The 19,524-nt window shown below is 42.6% G+C and overlaps 1 protein-coding gene across 4 annotated transcripts; it reads left to right on the forward strand.

Moving 5' to 3' along the window:
* The first annotated feature begins 245 nt into the window (after nt 1-245).
* TMEM154 (transmembrane protein 154) lies at nt 246-18,924 on the forward strand. 4 transcript variants are annotated; one of them, XM_030449912.1, is made up of 7 exons: nt 246-397; nt 8,768-9,079; nt 10,808-10,835; nt 11,940-12,025; nt 13,584-13,644; nt 15,900-15,930; nt 18,013-18,924. In XM_030449912.1, exons 1-7 carry the CDS (start codon nt 268-270, stop codon nt 18,022-18,024), a joined length of 660 nt encoding a protein of 219 aa, XP_030305772.1. In that variant the 5' UTR covers nt 246-267; the 3' UTR covers nt 18,025-18,924. The 4 variants fall into 4 exon arrangements, with proteins under 4 accessions (XP_030305772.1, XP_030305773.1, XP_008492083.2 ...); XM_030449913.1 differs by lacking the exon at nt 18,013-18,924 and adding an exon at nt 17,483-17,669; XM_008493861.2 differs by lacking the exon at nt 15,900-15,930.
* Nucleotides 18,925-19,524: the final 600 nt, after the last annotated feature.

Below are 19,524 nucleotides of genomic sequence, written 5' to 3' on the forward strand. Positions count from 1 at the left end.
CTAGCAGCTTCTCACAGAAGCCACCCCTGTAGTCCCCCAGCTACCCAAACCTTGTCACGCAACCCCATTAAAACCATAAAGGTGCTTCAGCCAAGCTACTGCTTGAAGAGGAACTTCTTTTTTTTTTTCCTTCTTCTTTCTTTTGCAATCATCGCTTGCTTGACAGGCCCAGACGGAATTACATCACTTCCTAAAAGCCATCAAAGAGAGTCCATCTCCTGAAGAAATGCAGCTCAGATGCACCCTGGCAGGAAACAGGAAATGTAAATGTTCGGGTGCAGCCGGGAGCCGGCCCGGGCGCCCCTCAGGTGGGAGCTCCGCCAGGGCAAGATGCAAAAGCAAAACCTCATCCTGCTGCTTTCTGCCCTGGTGCTGGCCAGAGGATCTGCTGAGAATGGTGAGTAGGAAGGAGAGAGCCTTTTGCCTTCTAAGGTGGGACCGTGTTTCATGCCTGCAGCGATGGGACCGAGTCGGAGGGCAACACCCTTCAAAGCGAGCGCTGGGAGATGTGTGGGGACTTGCTCTTTAGTTCTTCTTGCTGTGTTTACCCTCTCTGCTCTCAGCTGCCTGACTTTTTCAAAGCTGTGACTTCTGTCCTTATACCTAACCCTGAATAGCAGCAACCAAATCCTATCACGCTTACATTTCCTAAATTGCAGTTGCGTGGGGAACCAGAGTTTCCATGCTGGCGCACCGAACATTTTGGTTCTAATTTTAATTATTTCTTTTACTTTTTTAACCCCACATCCATACCGTCAGCATTTAATAGTAAAGTTAAAGAAGCAGCACCACTTCCATTCAAAAGCAGACTGCCAGTTTCCACAGTCCTGGTGCACTGAAATCAGTTTAACAAAAGAACAGCCAGTTCCAGAGAGAAATATTTTGAATTCTTGGCTGCAGAACAAAGTGGTCAGCACCTTGGACTTCAGTTTTGACTTTCTGAAGGGAAGAACTGTCAGTGGAAAAGCCGCTTGCAACAAAACGCTGAAGCTTTGGGGTGGCATTGCAGAGGCTCTCACCCATCCCCGGAGGGTAATTTGTTCTGCTGGCATTTTGGCAGCCAGTGACTGCACAAGACAGGCAGCTCTTTTTGTAAAACCTTGCCAGGTGGTGCTTACATGCCTTTCAGTGTCAAACAAATCTCTGCCAAAGTGCCTCCATGGGGACTAGGAGGGTTTGCTGCCTCTGTGCTGTTGTGGCGAGTGGAGGCTCTCCAGAAAGCAGGGGGAGAGGATGGTCACTCTTTGGCATCACTGGACTTGTTTTACCAAGGTTTTAGATGTTTACCAAGGCTTTAAAATGCATTGGTGAAATAGGTGGCTTGGTATGGGTATTCTTTCCCCGAAACCCAGCACTATAAGCATGCTGGCTGCTAGTGTGCTGCCGAGCTACTCGTGCTTAGGAGTCTTGCTTGGCTGTCAGGGTGAGCTAAGAGAGGAATAAAATGCTTTCATCTTCTCTGTGTTACTACAGCCCTGCTGCATTACAGACATGTTAGGAGAGCGTGCAAAAATGTAGCTCAGGATCAAAGTGATCATAGGAAAAATCCCACTGTGGACAGAGTAAAGTGGAGGTCCCAGAGAAAAAGAGGGGCATGGTGCAAGCACCAGAGTGATGATCATCTGCAGTGTACTGATCAACATCTCCAGAGGGTGGAGGGACTTCTTAGTTCCTGACTCCCCCCCAGCCCATGGCTTGGTCCCCCCTACTCCTCTCTTTGACTGGCATTAAGGCACAAGGCAGATGTCCTATATCAGGTGCCCCAACTCCCGCCCCACTGACTTCAGAGGCTTCCTATCCATAACTTCATCTCTCAGTTCTGGTTGATGTGGGAATGGTTCCTCCACGGCAGTGAGTCCGTCCTCCTCAGACACTGTCAGCCTTCCTGTCAGCTGCTGGGGAATGGGTAGAAGAGCAATTGTCAGGAGAAGAACAGGGACCCTTGTTCCCCAGACAGAAACATCTTCTACTTGTGCAGCCAGCCAGCCAGCCCCAGAATGTACCTGTAGTCTACTCTGACTGCAAGACCTGGGGGGCAAAGTTGTGAACTCAGGTCTTGGGGAGAGAAATGAACTGGAGGGGAAAAGTTTAGGTAGGAGCTTATGTACCCAGCAGGCACTGCTGGGTCAGGAGCCCCTCTGCTGAGGGCAGCCTCCTTGTAGGATCCTTTGTTTCCACCCCTCCTTGCTTACAGATCAACAGGTAGGACTTCTAAAGGAGTTTTTCTTCCATTCTCAGATGCAGTCCTCTCACCTTTAAAGTAGTCTGCTGAAGAAGGAGGGCAGGAGCTCTTGAGGTTCCCCCAGGTCTCACCTCTACTGTCTAGAAATAATTTACAAAGTAGGCAATAAGAGTATGACTAAATATTGCTGCACAGACAGCTTGAAGCCTTTGTGAGTGCTGTTCCCATACCATGCTGGAGCCTTGTATAACCCTAGTCTTGCCATTTGAATTATGATCAGCAGACATTTTTCTCCTGGCTATGCTACAATTACTCTAAGCCAGCAGCTCAAAGAGCATGTCTGAAGTCTCAGCTGTGGGTGCTGGCTCTCTCCTGACTCCACACTGAGCAGACATCAGGGTTTGTACCACTCTCCCTTAGTTCACCCAGTTCTTGCCTTATGCAGGCAGAAAGCCCTGCTGGTGACCTGCTGAGGGCCAGCAGTGGCCATCCCTGCTCTGGGTGATGCTCACTGCTCAGCCTTGCGGCAGCCCTAAAGGTCTAACTAGGTGTGTGTGCTGACTGTAGGAACAAGTATTAAGGCCTTTACTGTAGCTCATAGGAAAAGGCTGTGACTTATGGGCATGTGCCAGGGAAAGCCATCTCCCTCCAGGTTTGGTGAAACATGTGGGAAATTGCAGCCTAAATGGTCTGATGTAGGGAGCAAGAAAACATACGAGGGAGAGAAGCAGTAAAGTGTGTCAGATAGTATAAGGGGAAGAGCTGGGATGTTGCTTGTAGTGCTTTATATTGCCTGTTCCCCCGCACTGCTGTTTGGAGCTGTCATTCAAAGAAACATCACTATCAAAGGTTCTACCCAGCAGCTTGTTCCATGAACACGGGCAGCAACTCTCCCTTTGGCAGAGAATTGCCTTTTGAATAAAGTACCCTATGGAGTCAATGTTTCTAAAGGAGTCATATTTTTGACCTGTTTCCACCTAAATTAATGAACTTGAGAATGAGTTTGAACCCATCAGTCTCCTGTTACAATATTTTAATAAAGCAACAATGTAAGAAATGAGGATTTGCTGTAGCCTATCTCCAAAGTGCAGTCCTCTAAAGAGCACATGAAACACCCTTTCTACTGAACACACCAGTTCCTTGTGCATATTTATACTCCTATTTCTCCCTCTTATCCACAGACACAAGCGTCCACTGTGTTTCATTCAAGTACTTCAGGGACATCTCTTCAGAAAATCTCTTATTTATATCAGCAGGACTGTACACTAAATTTCAGTCAGTGACCCCAGGCTATTTTCCCTGAAGAGATTTTATGATAGTTGGAGAGCCTCCAAAGCTTTGAAATATTTAATTTTAGGGTCCTCCTGAGAGCGAGGAGCACCAAGAGATTTGCATCACAGTGAGGTCATGTGGGTGCTGCTGATGCACAGTTAGAAGGCCATAAGATTAAGTAGATGCAAGCAAATACATACATTTGTCTGCAAAACCTTTAGTATTGGGGGTGAGAAATGAGATTACAAGTCCATGGCTTGACTCTAAGAAGCGTGACTGGATTTGCAGCACTGGCAGTAAACGCAGCCCTTCAGCTGAGTGGAAGTACTGTGAGGAGAAGGCAGTTTCCATCGGCTGTAAATGAGCTTAAATTGTTGTTTCCTCTTTCGGGTTATATCTAGATAACACCTTCTAAGCACCCATTTTAATAGGATCTTGCCTAGAGATTAGCCATCCTGAAATGCTTGTGCTCCCTCATTAGAAGAGCCAAGGCACCCAATAGCGAGCCCGTGGGCTTTTAAGGATTCCTCTTCCAGCCAGACTGACAGGCCGGACCTGCCACAACAGGCAGCTGGGCAAGCCCTGGCCACAGCAAGGAACAGCCCTTCCTACAGCAACGTGAGGTGCAGGGAGGTGAACAGAACAGGGATGAGTCAAGCAGCAGGAAAGAGGATCATAAGGACCATGTGGAGTCCTGTGAGAATACCACCAGAAGGAATGTGTGTTTGGAGCAGAGTGATCCAAGGTATGGTACCTTCACTCCAGTATACACAACATCATTGCCTTTTCCTGTTTTGTCACTCTCTTGTGAGCCCTAATTCCACTGCATTTTTAGAGCTTTTAGGAAAGTTTGGAAAAAGAGAAATTTCTGTTTGAACGAATAAGCTTGACAAGCCCATTGACTTAACTCTTGCTTTCCCTCTATCCCATCCCTTTTTATTCTGTCAGTAGAAACAATCGTGTGATCTGAAAAATTTCCTTCAGAGATCCCAGCCCTCAAGTCTGATGAGAAGGTAGCAGGGAGACTGATGAATTTACAGCAGAACTGAATGTGCTGACTGCATGCTATTTCCCTTTGCCTCCCATCCAACTGAAATCAGAAACCTGTTTGCTCACTTACTTCATCAAGAAGCTCATATCACCACCTCTGAGTGCTACAGCACAAGCTTCAGAGGAAAAAAGGCTGCAACAACAGAAGTATTGTTTGTTTCAGATGCAGTGGTTTGGACTCCAGTCTGCAAAGCTGCTGCATATTCACCTCCCTCTGTCTCCCTTGAAAGGCAGGCTTGGTAGCACCTCCAAGACTCACATAAAATCTATCAGTAATTCAAGCATATTTTTAATGATACCAACGTATAATGTCTTACACCATGGTATCTGCATAGAGGGACATAGCTTTTTTGTAATTTGTAAGAACTGTAATGTAGTGTTTTTTGAGACTCTGCTTGCTAGTGCTTCCTCAGGCATTCTAGTGCCTTGAGGAATAGACTCTATAATACCTTAGTGGTTGGAATCTGTGGGCTTCTTGGCTTCCATCTCCATCTGTGCACATCCCCCTATTAGGTTGTGACACAGCTGCATGCCAGACCCTCTTCCTTCTGCTCTTGAAAGCATGGGAACTGGCAGCATTGACTGGGCTGAAGCTGTTGTGTGCTCCCTTCCACATCCCTTGACATAGGGAGAAGGTGACATAAGGAGAAGGTACCACCATTCATGCCCCAGGAGGTCCAGAGAAAGCTGAAGCCAATATGGTTGTTGTGTGAGCACCTACCTGCTCCTTGGCTGAGATTTGCAGCAAGCCAAGGTTGGTGTCAGACTGGAGCCAACAGCATGAGGCTGAGCTCAGCAAGAGGAAAGGCACCAGCTTTGCCACATCAAGGAGATATCTATGTGGTCAGATGTGACTTGCTCCTTGTTCCATTCAATTGGCTTTGGTTTTCCTTCCTGAATGTACCCTATGTTATGTTACCACAGAATCATGGAATTATTCTGCTTGGAAAAGACATTTAAGATCTTCTAGTCCAAATGTTAACCCAACTCTACCACATCCAGCACTTAAACCATGTCCCTAAGCACCACTTCTATACATCTTTTAAACACCTTCAGGGATAGTGATTCCACCACCTCCCTGGACAGGCTATCTGGTGTTTAGTTACTCTTTCACTGAGAAGTTTCTTCTAATATCTAATCTAAACCTCCCCTGATGCAACATGAGGCTATTTCCTCTTGTCCTGGAATACTGTGTTCTGTAAAGGTCTATTATGTTGTCTTGTGTTGCGTTGTGTTATGTTATGATCAGACTACCTTTTGGAGGGAACTAGTAGGTCTCTGCAAGATGAAACCAAACCACAGATGACAAGACAGCACATGATATGAAGGACCACTGTGAATCTCCCTCCAGGCATGGAAAAGATATTTGAATAGCATTTCACAAAATCTCCAGCTTTCAGATACCTTCCTGCCCAGCTGCAAACCTTGCAACCATGCACACTACAAAACAGCCACTGGGGCCAGCTGCAACACAACCCACTCACTATTTTGAGCTCTTTAAACTGAAACACTATTTAAAAAACCCAACAAAACAGCTATCTAGGGGCCAGCCAGGTGGGTCTCATGTGGCCCAGGCAGCTGGTTGTGGTGAGTGTTGCATTTGTACCAGGAAGTCTGAGTCAGTACCTTCCTGCTGAGCTGGTAGTGCAAACTCTTCCTTGGTGCAAGCCACCAGGCTCACCCAGGTGCAGGCTGTGATTTTCTCTACTGCATAAAAAAAAGATGATGTCTGGGTGGCCCGAGAGTAAAAGCAGCCCCCATGTGACATGTAGGGTATTTTTTGGATCAGCTCTGGTCCTCAGAGGTGACAGGCAGGAGAGCTGGAGGGAGACATGTCGAGGCAGCAGGTGAAACACAGAAAATAAGCAAAAATCTTACAAGAACATTGTGCAACTTCTGCTGAAAGATGTATGTAATTCATGCGGAGAAAAGATCACTGTAAGGGGAAATGGTGTTCACAGAAGAGATGCTGTTTAGTCCCTGGAATTATGCAGAGAACAAAAATACATGTCAGCAAGGTCACTCACTGTGATTTGCCATTTTCTTCTCCTAGGGACTAGAAAAGTTAATTCTATTTCACACAGCAACAAATCATTTGAAATCTGCTTCATAGCTCAAAAACAGGCAAATAGAAAGTACCAGAGATGCTGGAAAAGTCTCTCTTAAAAATGAAAAGCAGCATACGCTGCAGCTGGAAGTTTAGCCCTGCAGTTAATGAGGTGTGACAGTTTGCTTTTGCTTTAAAGCCACACCGTGCTTTAGGTATTTGAAAAATCCATTTTAGTTCTAAGGGTAAATGAAAAATAAGGTCTTTTCCCCACACCCCTTCCCACTGGCACCATTTTTAGCAACAGGCTTACCCTTGTCAATATATCAAATGAGGCAGACGAGAGTTTCAAGGGCAATGGCTGGAGGAGGGAAATGAAGCAAGGTTGTCAAAGTGGTTCAGTGAGGCCAAGGTGGTTCAGCAGCTCCATCAGTGGTGCCATCCATCAAACCTCTGTCTGCAGTGTGGCCATTTCTGGTGATACCTCACCTCCCTGTACAAGAATTGAAAAGGAGTGGCTGAAATAAAATACTGCAGAAAAGGAAAGCCAAGTGGCCAAAACTACTAAGGGAGTGGAGCTCTGAGACTGGACTAAGCCAGCAGATCAGGGGGAGGGTGGAGGAGCACACATGTAAAGGGTCATTACCTGCAAGGGAGGCAGAGGTCATGTTTTGCTCTTGGCTGAAATATGAAATACAGAAGAATACAATATAGAAACTATCAATTTGTATTTTGCCATTGTTTTGTGTTTTGCCATTGAAGAACTAACATTTTTGTTGTCGTATCTCAGTAAAAAGCTCTGGTGATTTTGCAGGATTAAATACTATATTTGAGCATTAGAATGTTAATAATAAAATATACCTTTCCTAGTTTATAGGAAGGGATGACACAATCAGATGCCCGGGTGATGTGTGGCATAAAAATCTAGATAAATCACTGCTGTCACACTAAGATAATTTTACCTGTTTGTGTTTCCTGGAATACAGTGTTACGAGACACTCATCTCCTCTTTGAGGCAAATCTGACAGGGAATGAGATGCTGCAGGTCGGATTAAGCAAGAGATAGCGCTCTAATCCCAGTTTTCCTCTCTCACTTGGCATCCCTGGGAAGGACAGCATCCTGTCCTTCTGATTTCTCATTTGTAAAATGGAGAAGATAACTGCTCATCTCTCAGGGCCATTATGAAGATTAATGTGTTTACAAGCACATTTAAAATGCTAAGTACTTTTGGTTCCAGCCCTGTGAGATTTGAAATGCCAGCAACCTTAAGCTCTTGCAAACTCTAGTGGAAACAAATGCTGCCCAGCACTTTACAAGAATGAGGAGAAACACCATCTCATTGCAAAAATCATGAAATCCTACCCTGCTTTATTGCATAAAATGAGAGCTGCACCATGCTGGCATTGTATCTGAAAGGGAAGGTAATACAAAATATCATAAATTCATTTAATACTAAAAGAAAACAGAAACAGTAAAGGTTTTGCATTTGGAAACATGTTGGTACAATTTATCTAGGGATTGAATCCTGCTCCCTTGCCTACAACAGGATTTTTGGTTTCATTATGAAATACACTACCAGCCCAGAATTTGCTGTACTTATGCTGAACTTTAAACTTCATGACAAATCAACATAGATTTAATTAGCCTCAAAACCCACTTGATTCACCATTACTAATATAGCCAATTTTAGCCATTTCTCTTGCAAAATATATGCTAAATTAAACCAAAACCCAAATCAAGACTCGAAACCTCTAGTCTTGGCATTTGTGAAGAATACCCAGCACTGACACTTTACTGCATGGTCATTTACCCAGCCTGCAGGATCCGACACAGGACCAGTTAATTTGTATCCAGTGAAGTCTCTGTGTTACTGTTACCTCTTCTAGTCCATGCAGAAGTGAAAGTCAACAGGAGGCTTCAGACTTTCTTCCACCAGTTCTGTTTTTCACAGTGAAACAGATTTAACACGCAGGTGGACCACGCATGCTGACATGTCCCAGTAAAAGCCAGATGAAGTATGTTGTGAGGAGAGGTAAGGTTTTGTGACCATTTTGTGGTCTAATTTATATCTGATGCCCAAGACTTCTAATCTGTATCTACAGGGCTGACTTGCTTTTAAGACATCACATGAAAAGTATTAAAGCTATATGCTTTGACACACTGATAATATCAAAAAGGATACCTAAAATGTAAGTTGTCTTCATATATTTTGCAGGCTCTGAAAATGATGGCTCAGGAGATGGATCACCAATATTACCAACTTTTACAGTAACACCTCCACCTGCTACACACACCTCAACTGTGGATGACCATGAGCCAGAACTTGCCACTGCGAGTGCTACTGAAAGCAGTAGTGAAATAGAAAATACTCCAAGTACTGAACTGAATGCCTTGAACGACCAGGACAGCCTAGAAGCTGCAGAACAGCCTATCTTAATATATGCAGTCCCTGTTGTGCTGCTGGCCTTGCTGATTTTGCTGATCCCATTTTTTGTAATACATCACAAAAGGAAAAAGTCTAAGCAAGGTAAGGATATTTTAGTATGCACTCAACATTTACAAAAGATAATCTGGAGGTGTGTGAAACCACATTTAGGATGTACTTCTCTGGTTGTAGTTGTAGTTGCACATCTGACAGACAGGAAAGGGACCCATTCCCAGCCAGAAGTACCCAAGCACACAGGTCTCCTTGGGCAGGAGCCAGTTCTGCTTTTTTGGCACCTCCTGTGCTTGCTGCACACCCCTGGGAGCTGTTACACAGCTCCTGGCAGTGTCAGGAAAAGTGTAAGGATGTAGCTATGTGGCTGCAAACACTTTGTCTTTAAGCTTAATAACTTTGTGCAAGGTGCATGTGATGCTCCTATTGCCTATACTGCCCACAAAGTGGAGCTGCTCATAGCTTCAGTAATATAAAAACAAGCAAAACCATCTTAAGGAACATTTTTAAAGGATCTTGTAGGGTGGTGGCAGCTCTGAAGACAGTGCAGTAAATGAAGTAGGAGTCCCATGGTTAGGCTGCGTGTTAGAATAGGGAGCACAGAACTGCAGGAAGCTACCTTGGTCTGTTTGTAAAGAAATTGGTAACTTGGAGTGTGAAACAACAGAAAACAAACTGAGGTGTCAAATTAAAACAACACAGTTGGTAAGTGAAGTCTTGAAATGGTTGTAAGGTCATAACAGTGACGTCTGCTCAACATAGGTTTTAAGTTGATTTTTCAGAGCATTTTTAGGCTGCACTTGCCTTATCACTGGGTCACCCTCATAGCAAACTCTGAATTCACAACAAGGCATCTAGTTCTCTGCCTGCTTCTGGATGACCTGAAATGCAATGACACTCTTCAGAGTGATGGGAAATGTGTAGCCTGGAAGGAGAAAAATCCTTGGATCACCTTGCCCTGAGCCTATTGGCTGAAGCTGGGATTTTGGACATCTTTAAGGCAAGGGCACACAGTTCCACGGCCCTGGTTCCATGGTCCCTCTGCAATCTGGGAATGTGATGGAACAAATGGGAGGTGTCAGCACCCATCAGCAACATTGAATTTAAAAAAGGCTGATTTAAGAGAGTATACAATGGGAATCTTTACAATGGGAATATGTGGTTCTTCATTCATTTTTTTAGAGGCTGAGCCTATTCAGTCACTTGGTTCCTGCAGAAGTTATTTACCTGACTACTGGCTGTAACACTAATTTTTTTCTCCATCTTTACTTTTTCTTGGGGTCATAATTATCTTTGGATCCCTTTTGACATTTGTCTAGTTCAGTTTCATTTGCCTAACTGAAATTTAATCTGCCATGCAAGCCCACCCCCACTTCTCTCCATGAATGTCTCCCAAAGTCTCTAGGCAGATAGGTTGCCTGCATGTATTCTGCAGCAAAATGTCCTGACACTTCCAGCAAACATTTTTTTTTTTTTAGCAGTGGTTCCTTTTCAGGATATAATTTATTTCACAACATCTGTTTTTCTCAGGGATTGGGCATCTGCTGTGTCCTGCTCACCTTGATGCTAACACTCAGTTCCCTCCCAGCATGGATGAGCTAATAATGAACTGCTTTTAGTGTGTTCAAGAGTAAAAATAACAGGGTATTCTGAAAATTACAAACAGAATGAGATGTTTTGTCTTTTATCTACAAGTTAACTATTAAGCCTTTTGAAAATGCAACTTGTTTTACATGACCCTATTCAAGTCTTGCTTGCAGACTGAATTCCCTATACACAATGAGCAGAACTATGAACACCAACTTTTTTCTTTTCCAGATGAGCTGGGGAGTGAAAATGTGAAAAGGTAAAGCTTATGAACTTCGCTCTTGGGGTTTTTTTTATTCTTTTACTCTAACTGGATATTATGATGTTTGGCTTCTTCGCTGCCTGTTTGAATTTAATGGTGCACTAAGCACCTTTACTTTTTGCCATCAACTACCTCAAGAGGTAGATAAAGTGCGATTTCAGTATCTTGCTTAAGGAAGAAGCAGGAAAATAGGCTCCCACTGCCTGCAGCCATCCCCGTGCCTGCTCTAGGCACCCCCACAAGACAGCACAAGAGGTGCCAGGTGCCCCATGAGCAAAGGGAGCAGTTCCCAGGCTCATAGCTTTAACTCTTCTGAAGGAGTTCAGTGTCTTGCTCCCTTGCTTTTCAAGCTTGCCTTCTCACTCTGAGGTGAGGCAGGATGGCTCACCCAGATGCCATGGAAGCACTCCCTTAGGTGCTGGGAAAACATGCCCAAAGCTGCATGGCTCTTATCAGAGAGGTAATTTTTAAATTGCTGATCAGTTCTGGAAGTTATTAAATTGGGTTTATCAGGAAAAAAAAGGGGGCTTTGCTAAAAATATTTTTTCTACCGTGCAACTCCAGAAATGATCAGCAAAGGGAAGCTAGAAGGAGACGTTTAAATAAAAGTTATTCTACACACTGACCTTTCCTTTTGCAGTGGATATCAATGTCAGTCACAGATAGGATTAAACTTTAGGCCTTCTACTTTTATTACTGGAGCAACTGAACATTTGTCACATGTTCCAGCAGGGCAGAGATGAACTATTTTATTTTTCAGCTTTCTTTTTACGTCAGGGACAGTTCTGGAATAGCTGCAGTGGTTGTGTGTTCTGGCGTATCCCAGACTGCATGGTGTGTGTCCCTCTGCACGGGATGTCCCAGTCGGCCCCACCTCTGCCCAGAATGACATCTCACCACTGCTCCTTCAGACCTCTTGGCAGCTATCTTTTTTCAGACCCCCTGGGTTGACATCTTCTCAGACTACCATGTTAGGATGGCTTTCCAGAGTTTCTACACGTGTCTGAAATTATGAAATGCTCATGCAAAATTATTCTGTTGTAAGTTGTTTGAATTAACCATTTTGTGCAATGCCTATTTTTTCCCCTCCCTCTTCTCAAGTCCTATCTTTGAAGAAGACACCCCCTCTGTTATGGAGATAGAAATGGAAGAGCTTGATAAATGGATGAACAGCCTGAACAAAAATGGTACACGGTAACCCCCCACTCCATCATCCCTCTCTTTCTAGCTGATGTAGATCCCACGCATATAAAACCAAAGTAAGGCATTTTGTATGCATGTCATTGCTTTTGCTACAACACTTTTAGTTGTGTTCTTGACTCCTTCTTACTAAAATAGCAGCACAAATGTCAGGGGTAGAATTGTTCAGAGGAGTATTTTAGTTTGTGTGGGAGCTTATTTTTACCATGTGATGGAATATCATAAATGTTTTGAGTTTCCACAAGACACTTCTATTAAACATACACAGAGCTGTGAACAGTGTTTATAGTTTTTAAATACACATTTTTCATGGTAAATACTAGTTTCTCTGAAGCATCTAGTCCCTACAGTCCTCAGAGTTCCTATGAAGTTCTGAGCTCCACATTGCGCTGTTGTAGAAGAAACACATATTTACTCTTAGTTCAAAGCACAGTTCACTTAAAATTGCTGCCAGAACCCTATAAAGACATCCCTCCCCTCATTCTGTCTATACCTTTGCCTTCCACCTCTGCTGCATGAAACATGAAGTGCTCTTTGCTACCAGCACCATTCATTATCTACATCCTCTCTGGCAAGTCTCACAGCCCACAAAGCAATTGATACCTGCAGTAACTACTACCAGCAACATCTTCAGCTCCTTGTTAGTTACTTCTAAGTATCTTCTATTTCTTCCCCCATTTTTATTCACAACTGAAATTTCCTGGTCAAATCATCTAATGGTCCTGAATGCTCCTTCAAGACTTTCTGCAAAAAAATGGAGGTCTTTGGTGAGGCGTGAATTTACCAAAGCCCAATTTTGGACTGAGAACAGCTTTTCACTGGCTAGGAAATGCTGGAACCCTGATATTTTTTACATTCTTAGTGCTTTGCCTTATGGCTCATTTGCCTGGTCTCCTAGGGATGCTTTGTTTTCCAGGACATAACACTCTTCAGAGCATTTCTTTGCATTAGCACAGTGCTCCACATGATGGGGTTTTGACCTTCGCGGTCCATAAGCTCTGTCAGGAAAAGATGTACTCAGCAGCAGTAGTGAAATAGAGGCATTAAGTGTAGTACATGGGGAAACAGTGCTGTAAATGATTATTTTTTTTGTTAATTCTGTGGACAGATGGGAGCAAATAGTTTACAAATTTTATTTTATTTTTTGTTTTGTTAGTGTTCCCTGCTCTCCAGCCCCAAAATTCCCAGCTGGACTGTAAAACATGGGTGTAACTATAAGCAGTCAAAGATTAACAAATAGTCCTCCTGATGGTAGTTTATAGGAAACAGTCCTCAAAAAATAATGTTTTTGTACAGGTGTACATAAACAACTGAAATACATATAACAAAGAAATTATGACAACACCTACCAAAGGGAAGGAGGATTTAAAACACATAATATTTATGCTATGGGGACCATGCAGATTTTACAGATGAAAGGGTGTGGAAGAGCATCTGTGGTTTTACATTCTAGAGAGACTGCACGATAAAAGCTGATGCAATTTTGAAATAAATTTAAAAGAGCTGCCAAGAGTAACTACAGTCTCGCTTCTTACCCTTTTTCAGCTGACTGTGAATGTTTGCCTACTGTAAGAGAAGAGGAAAAAGAATCAATCGCCAACCCAAGGTAGTTTTAATTCATTACGTTATTTGGAAAAAAATGGTCAATGTTGTTCCAAAATTATCTAGTTTTTTAATATGTAATTAGAAATAGAGTTATTCTTTGGTCTATTTAAGTTTTAAAGTTTTTATAAATAGGGACTTTGTTTTCAACTTAAACAAAAGGCTTAATGCTGTTATTTCTAAACTGCTCTCTGCTTGTAAATTCCACCCCTAAATAACTTTGTGGTTGTTAACCTGTGTGACACAGTCAATCAGATGGCACAGTTTCCCTCACTGATCAGACTTTCATTAGTTTCCCAAGGCGTTCACACAAGCATTCAGCATGGCTTCCTTAGGATTCCTCACAGCCATAGACACCCAGCTTCCCTCTGCTGCCAGCTGCCTGTAGGTCCCTGAGGACCCCTGCCAGAAGCTCTGTCTGGAGCTGTGACCTGCTGGGCAGGGGCTTGTCTGACCCCAAGAGAAACCCAAAGGATGTTTCCAGTGCCCTCATGCAGTTCTACCCTGCAGCTGGCACCAGCTCATGGGCTAAGCAGAGATCCCAGAGGGATACAAAACCATAACCCCCACAGCTTGTAAATTTAAAAACTTTCTGGCTGGTTCCCTCAAGATTCTGGCCAGATGCCCTAAAACCCTTCTCAACCCCCCATTTTTCCAAATAAAAAATTCTGGTTCCAGCTGGAGACAAGGGGCTCTACAATGGTTTTTTCCTTCACACTTGTGCTGCAGCTGCGTTTTGGGGAGGAGACAAAGCAGTTCCTCTGTGCCAGGTTACAGTACCAAAAAATTAAACCATCCTGTGTGTTGAGAAAATCCCTGGTGCAGTGGAAGCAGTGGACACAGGCAGGCAAGGAAGGAGCAAGGAAGGGTGGGAAGAGGAGGACCTAGGTCTTCCCCTTCCCATGGCACCAGACAACTGACCTCAAGAAGCTTCTCTGATGGAGCTGCACCTTCCACTGCAGACCATCATAATGTCCCAGTCCCCCTTTTGTCTGAGTTTCCTGACTCAGGAGTGAAATAGCAGTGATGTCAATCACACTGATGCAGAGTTCTCAGCTCGGTCACTCCAAAGCTGCAGTTTCAGGGTAGCTTTCAGATGGGGCTGCTTCATTGCATCCATTTGTATTTAAAAGGTTTCTGCTTACTGCTATGGCAAGAGAAATTGTTGTTGTTGTTGGGGGAATGTTGTTTTTTGGGGGGGTTTTTTGAGCTTTGTTTCTTTTTTAAAGAAATAAAACTTAGGTTCCTGATGGAAGCAAGCATGGTAATTGTACTCTCAGCAGCTGGAGAAGATGCTGGCTTCAGTAGCCATCTGGGTCTTCCTTTCCAGCTCCTAAATGATAGCTCAGAGGGGGGGAAACTTAAGGAGAAGCAGCTGCTCAGCAGTTCTCTGAAAACAGATTTGCTGGGAGACCACTGATCATAGGAGGGAGTATAGGAAAAAGTGTGCAGGAGCACACAGCAGAAATTAGTGATGCTATAAAAGGCTTTTTAGGCACAATGACACCCTGAGCATTAGGTTTACTTTCCAAAACTTGACCAGTTCATCCTCAGAAAAAAAACAGCATGAGCTGCCAGCTTGAGGTGACATTTTAAATACCATCCTTGCTAAGATGTACTTTGTCCTGGATTTGCATTAACCCCATCAGAAGGTGGGGTTTTTGCTCCTGACTGGCAAAAGATATCTTTGGCCCACACTCTGCCTCGAGTTCCTCACCTGCAGAACAGAGATATTGTCACTTCAAAGCACTGTAAGCCTAAAGCAGCCCTGTTCAGCTAAGTGTGCTTCAGTCAGAGCAAATTTACACACATTATTCAAGCATATTTTCTTATGATTGGTACCTTGGGATCAGACTGCAGAGAAATTTATGCCTCTAAATTGTAGGAAGACAAACAAATTAAAATAAAAATGACAGATTTATCTCTAAAACATTCAGAGCTGCTCAAAGAGTGTCAGTTGAATACAAGGTGCATACTTATTAAGTTCCATTTCAGATCCTGAAAGACTGCTTTGTCAGGGCAAATTTCTTCCCAAATTATGGTAATTCCTTTATAAGATGTTATTGATAGTATTTCAATAAGGTAAACATCTCAAAGCCTCATTGAATGCAGCTGCTTAAGTGTTGTTTCCTGCTTCATAAGATGCTGGGGGGAGTGGAGTTTATCAAGACCCAAATGTTGTGAACTGATTTTTATAAGATATAATTTTGAAAACATCTGAAACTAAAGATTTCAATAATGACATTTTGGCATTTTCAGAATGAAAGTTGTCCCAAAACTACTTTTCAGAGTAAGTGACTTTTTAATATAGAATTTTACAAAGCTTTAAAATACAGAGGCCTGTGGTGGTAAAATATTGCTAAGTTGTTTCCCTTAGCTCAAACTACTTCTTCAAATTTCATATTATATAAAAATTTGAAACATGGTCCATTTCAACATGAAAAGGTTTCTAAAGTAATGGAATTTCCCAGTAAACAAACACACAAACAAATTGGTTCCTGTTTATTTCTGCAAATAAACATTATCAGACCAAGATCTGCTGCTTTTCCTGACCAAAATCTTAACTGAAGTATTAAGGTCAGAAAGAGAACTATATACAGATAAAAAGATGGTTTTAGCAGCTCTTTTGAGCAAGAAAAGTGAAAGATGATGATGTAAAATTAAACAAAGCTATTTATTGGAAAAAAAAATTGTTCTTGTGAGCATCAAGGCTGAAGATTTGTGCACAAGAGGCACGATATGACAGCCCAGGTCCTTTTGCAGGTGGAGGTCATTCTACTTTGTGCATACATTAAGTTAAAAATATATAAGTGTGTTTATATATATATGTATTTTAAATACATGCAATCAAAATAATACAATTGGCCTTTGAAACCTAATGTTAACTCCTGATTGTGTCTGAGCAGAGAACCCATAAAATCTCCCCAGCCTCACCCAGGCTCCCATCCTGTGCAGGCTGGAGGCAGCAGGCAGGTGGGTGCTGGGTCACAGGCCAGGGTTGATGCTGCTGCCAGACACAAGCAGATGCAGGACCCATCTCTTCTCTGGAGACTTTTTCTCCCCTTTAAAAACAGAAGTGCAGCCCATCCCCTTCAAAGCTAGGGTTTCTGTAGGTTGCTGAGTCTGATGAAACAATACCCCACTGCTTAGTCACACCTCCTGAGCGAGCTTGGTTTTTCTTGGGCACTGCTGGGCACCCTCCTAGTCTTTTCATCTGAAAAAGGGCAACTCTTCCTTATGGAGAGATGTTCTGGGTGGGGAATAAGTTGGTACAGAAATAAATACTCCTTTCCCAGGCTGTGCCTCAGTTTGACATTTTGAAAAAAAATGCAAAATATTACGAGTGGCCCTTTTAACTTCAAAGGTGGTTTAAAACCCTGCTGTTAATGCTGCCTGAAATCTAACCAGCTGATAACAAATGTCACATTTTAATGTTGCTGTGAACATTATTAAGAGAGTGCAAGTAAGCAAGTTAGCTAGGCAGAAACCAGCAGGACAAAGAAAAAACCCAACTGTTACCAGGCCAGATTTAATACATAAAATTTCATCTGTAATAAACTATTCTCAGCTGTGGAAAGAGGGCACTCTGATTGCTCAGTCCTTGCCTGGGAGCAGGGGAAAGGGTGTTTTGGGCAGCCAGTAATATGCAATCAGGCCAGCCCTGTTGCCATCACCCAGCACCATGGATGGGGTCATTTCATGCATTGCATGGCTGACACATTTGTCTTCTGGTAACACCTTCTCGTGGACTCCAAAGATACTTTTGCATGGTATTTGCTGCTGAGACAGCTAACCCAACAGCATGACACTGGTGTGTTTTTTTCTTTTCCATGTATACACAGTGATGGTGAATCATGAAGTCAGAACAGCAGAGAACTGGTTAAAGGGAAGCAGCGCACGAGCTAACAATTCCCCAAATGTTGGATGAACTGGATTTAAACATAATTAAACTCAAAAGGCCAGGGAAGCAAATGCTTTTGTTGTGTCCTCCTACATACAGTCTTCAGAAACACCACCAATGAGAAGGGGGAAAAAAGAAAATAAGGAAAAGCACTATAGTAAGATTAGGAGCTGATTTAAATTTCTTCTGCAATGAGATTCATCCCAAATCTAGAGAAGCCTCTTCTTTCCCCAAAAAAGAAGTTCTCAAAATAGTCTGTATTTCTGTTTAGTTCTTCAGCTCTGTATTGTGCAGAACAACTTCTCTTCCAATTTTGCTTGGTTTTTTCGTTGTTTCTTTGTTTTGTTTCTTCCTAATATAAAAAGCATCCGTAATTCCAGACTACCCTGCTTTGGTGGATGTGAAGCTCATGCCTATGCAAAGTTTGCTTTTTTGATTTGTTTTTTCATAATGGTGCACTGATTTGCACAGGACTTCTGCTGAGGAGCTATCAACTGGACTGACAAGCCAGCTCTGAGGACAGACAGAGCAGCTGAAAACCTCTCAAAGGATCTAATGGAAGCAACTGCAGCCCAGTGAGGACATGGTCCTTATAGCATGGTTTTTGGTTTTCAAAGTAAAGGAATTGTATTGGTGAAATATTATTTTGAGATTGCCTTACAGTTCATTACCTCCACATATTAGCACCCCAAGCCAGCTCACAATTTATCCCTCCTCCTTGCCCAGTGCTGTTGTTTACAACCACCTCCTTATTAAAACACTCAACTTGAAAACATTTCATTTTAAAAAATCAGAGGTTGAAAAATCAAGTACTCACACCAAATACAAGTTTAGGTAAGTACATGTTTTGTGGAACTATTTGGTCATGGTTTTCAGGGGCAAAAGTATTTCTGCTCCTTTTGGTTTTGAATATTGATCTTGGAATATCTGAAAGACATTGACTTCTAAACATTTCAACTTTAATTACACTGGGAAAAAAAACCCAAAACACTTCAACATGGGAATTCAAATATTATGATTGTGCCCATTGATTTTAAGTGGTTTGTCTCTTATGGATGTAGTTTAAATATGTAAAACACAGAAAAGTGGATCCTTGTCTGTTCAAAGCTTCCCCTGCCTTATTTTAAATATTAAATTCACATCCTACCATATCTCATATCCTCCCATATCCTACCTATCCTCATCTTTGTCTTCCCACTCAATAAATGTTTAAATCTGTTTCATTTTGCCTGCAAATATTTCACTAATGTGATGTCATGCACAGCTTGGTTAAAGAGATCAAACAAATGCCCCAGCCCCCTGGGATGACATCTGAGTGTCACCAATAGCTGACAAATACAGAGGAGGGTTCAGCTTTACAATTAATTGAGGATGTGTCAAAATAAAAAATAAAAATGTTTATAGCTAATCATATTCATTCGTTACTGAATATGACTTGACTAGTGATTTTCTCAAATAGATTTCTTTATCATTCCAAAACATTTCATTGCAAATATTGGATTTAATATTTGAGCGATAGTAAATTCATTTTCCCTGCATGGATTATTTTTAACTTCGAAAGTTCACCCTTTTTAAGAAAAAAAACCATGTCCACCAGTTCCTGACAGTAAACTAATTCTCTGGAATATTGACTTAAAATAATGCAATCACAAAGGGAAAATGTGAAAGACAAATACAGAAATTTTTTTTTTAATGGAAGTGGGTATTTTCCTGCAGCAGCTTTGTTAGCAGCTTCTTTCCAACACAGGCAGATGCCATGCTCAGATGTCCTGCAGTTTGCAAAGCAGTAACCTGGAGATGCCCAAACCAGAGAATGTTTAATTTAACAGTACACACACAAAAAGATTTATTTTGAGGCCACTGCCAGCTGTGTGGTTGGAGGGCAGGCAGTGGGGACCCAGCTGGCAATGCTGGTGTCCAAGTGGTGACTCCTGCCCTGCCTTGCTTGAGGCCTCCACACAGCTCACACAGCTCCACACACCC

This window comes from Calypte anna, chromosome 4A (assembly GCF_003957555.1).
Source record: "Calypte anna isolate BGI_N300 chromosome 4A, bCalAnn1_v1.p, whole genome shotgun sequence".
Classification (NCBI taxonomy): Eukaryota; Metazoa; Chordata; class Aves; order Apodiformes; family Trochilidae; genus Calypte; species Calypte anna.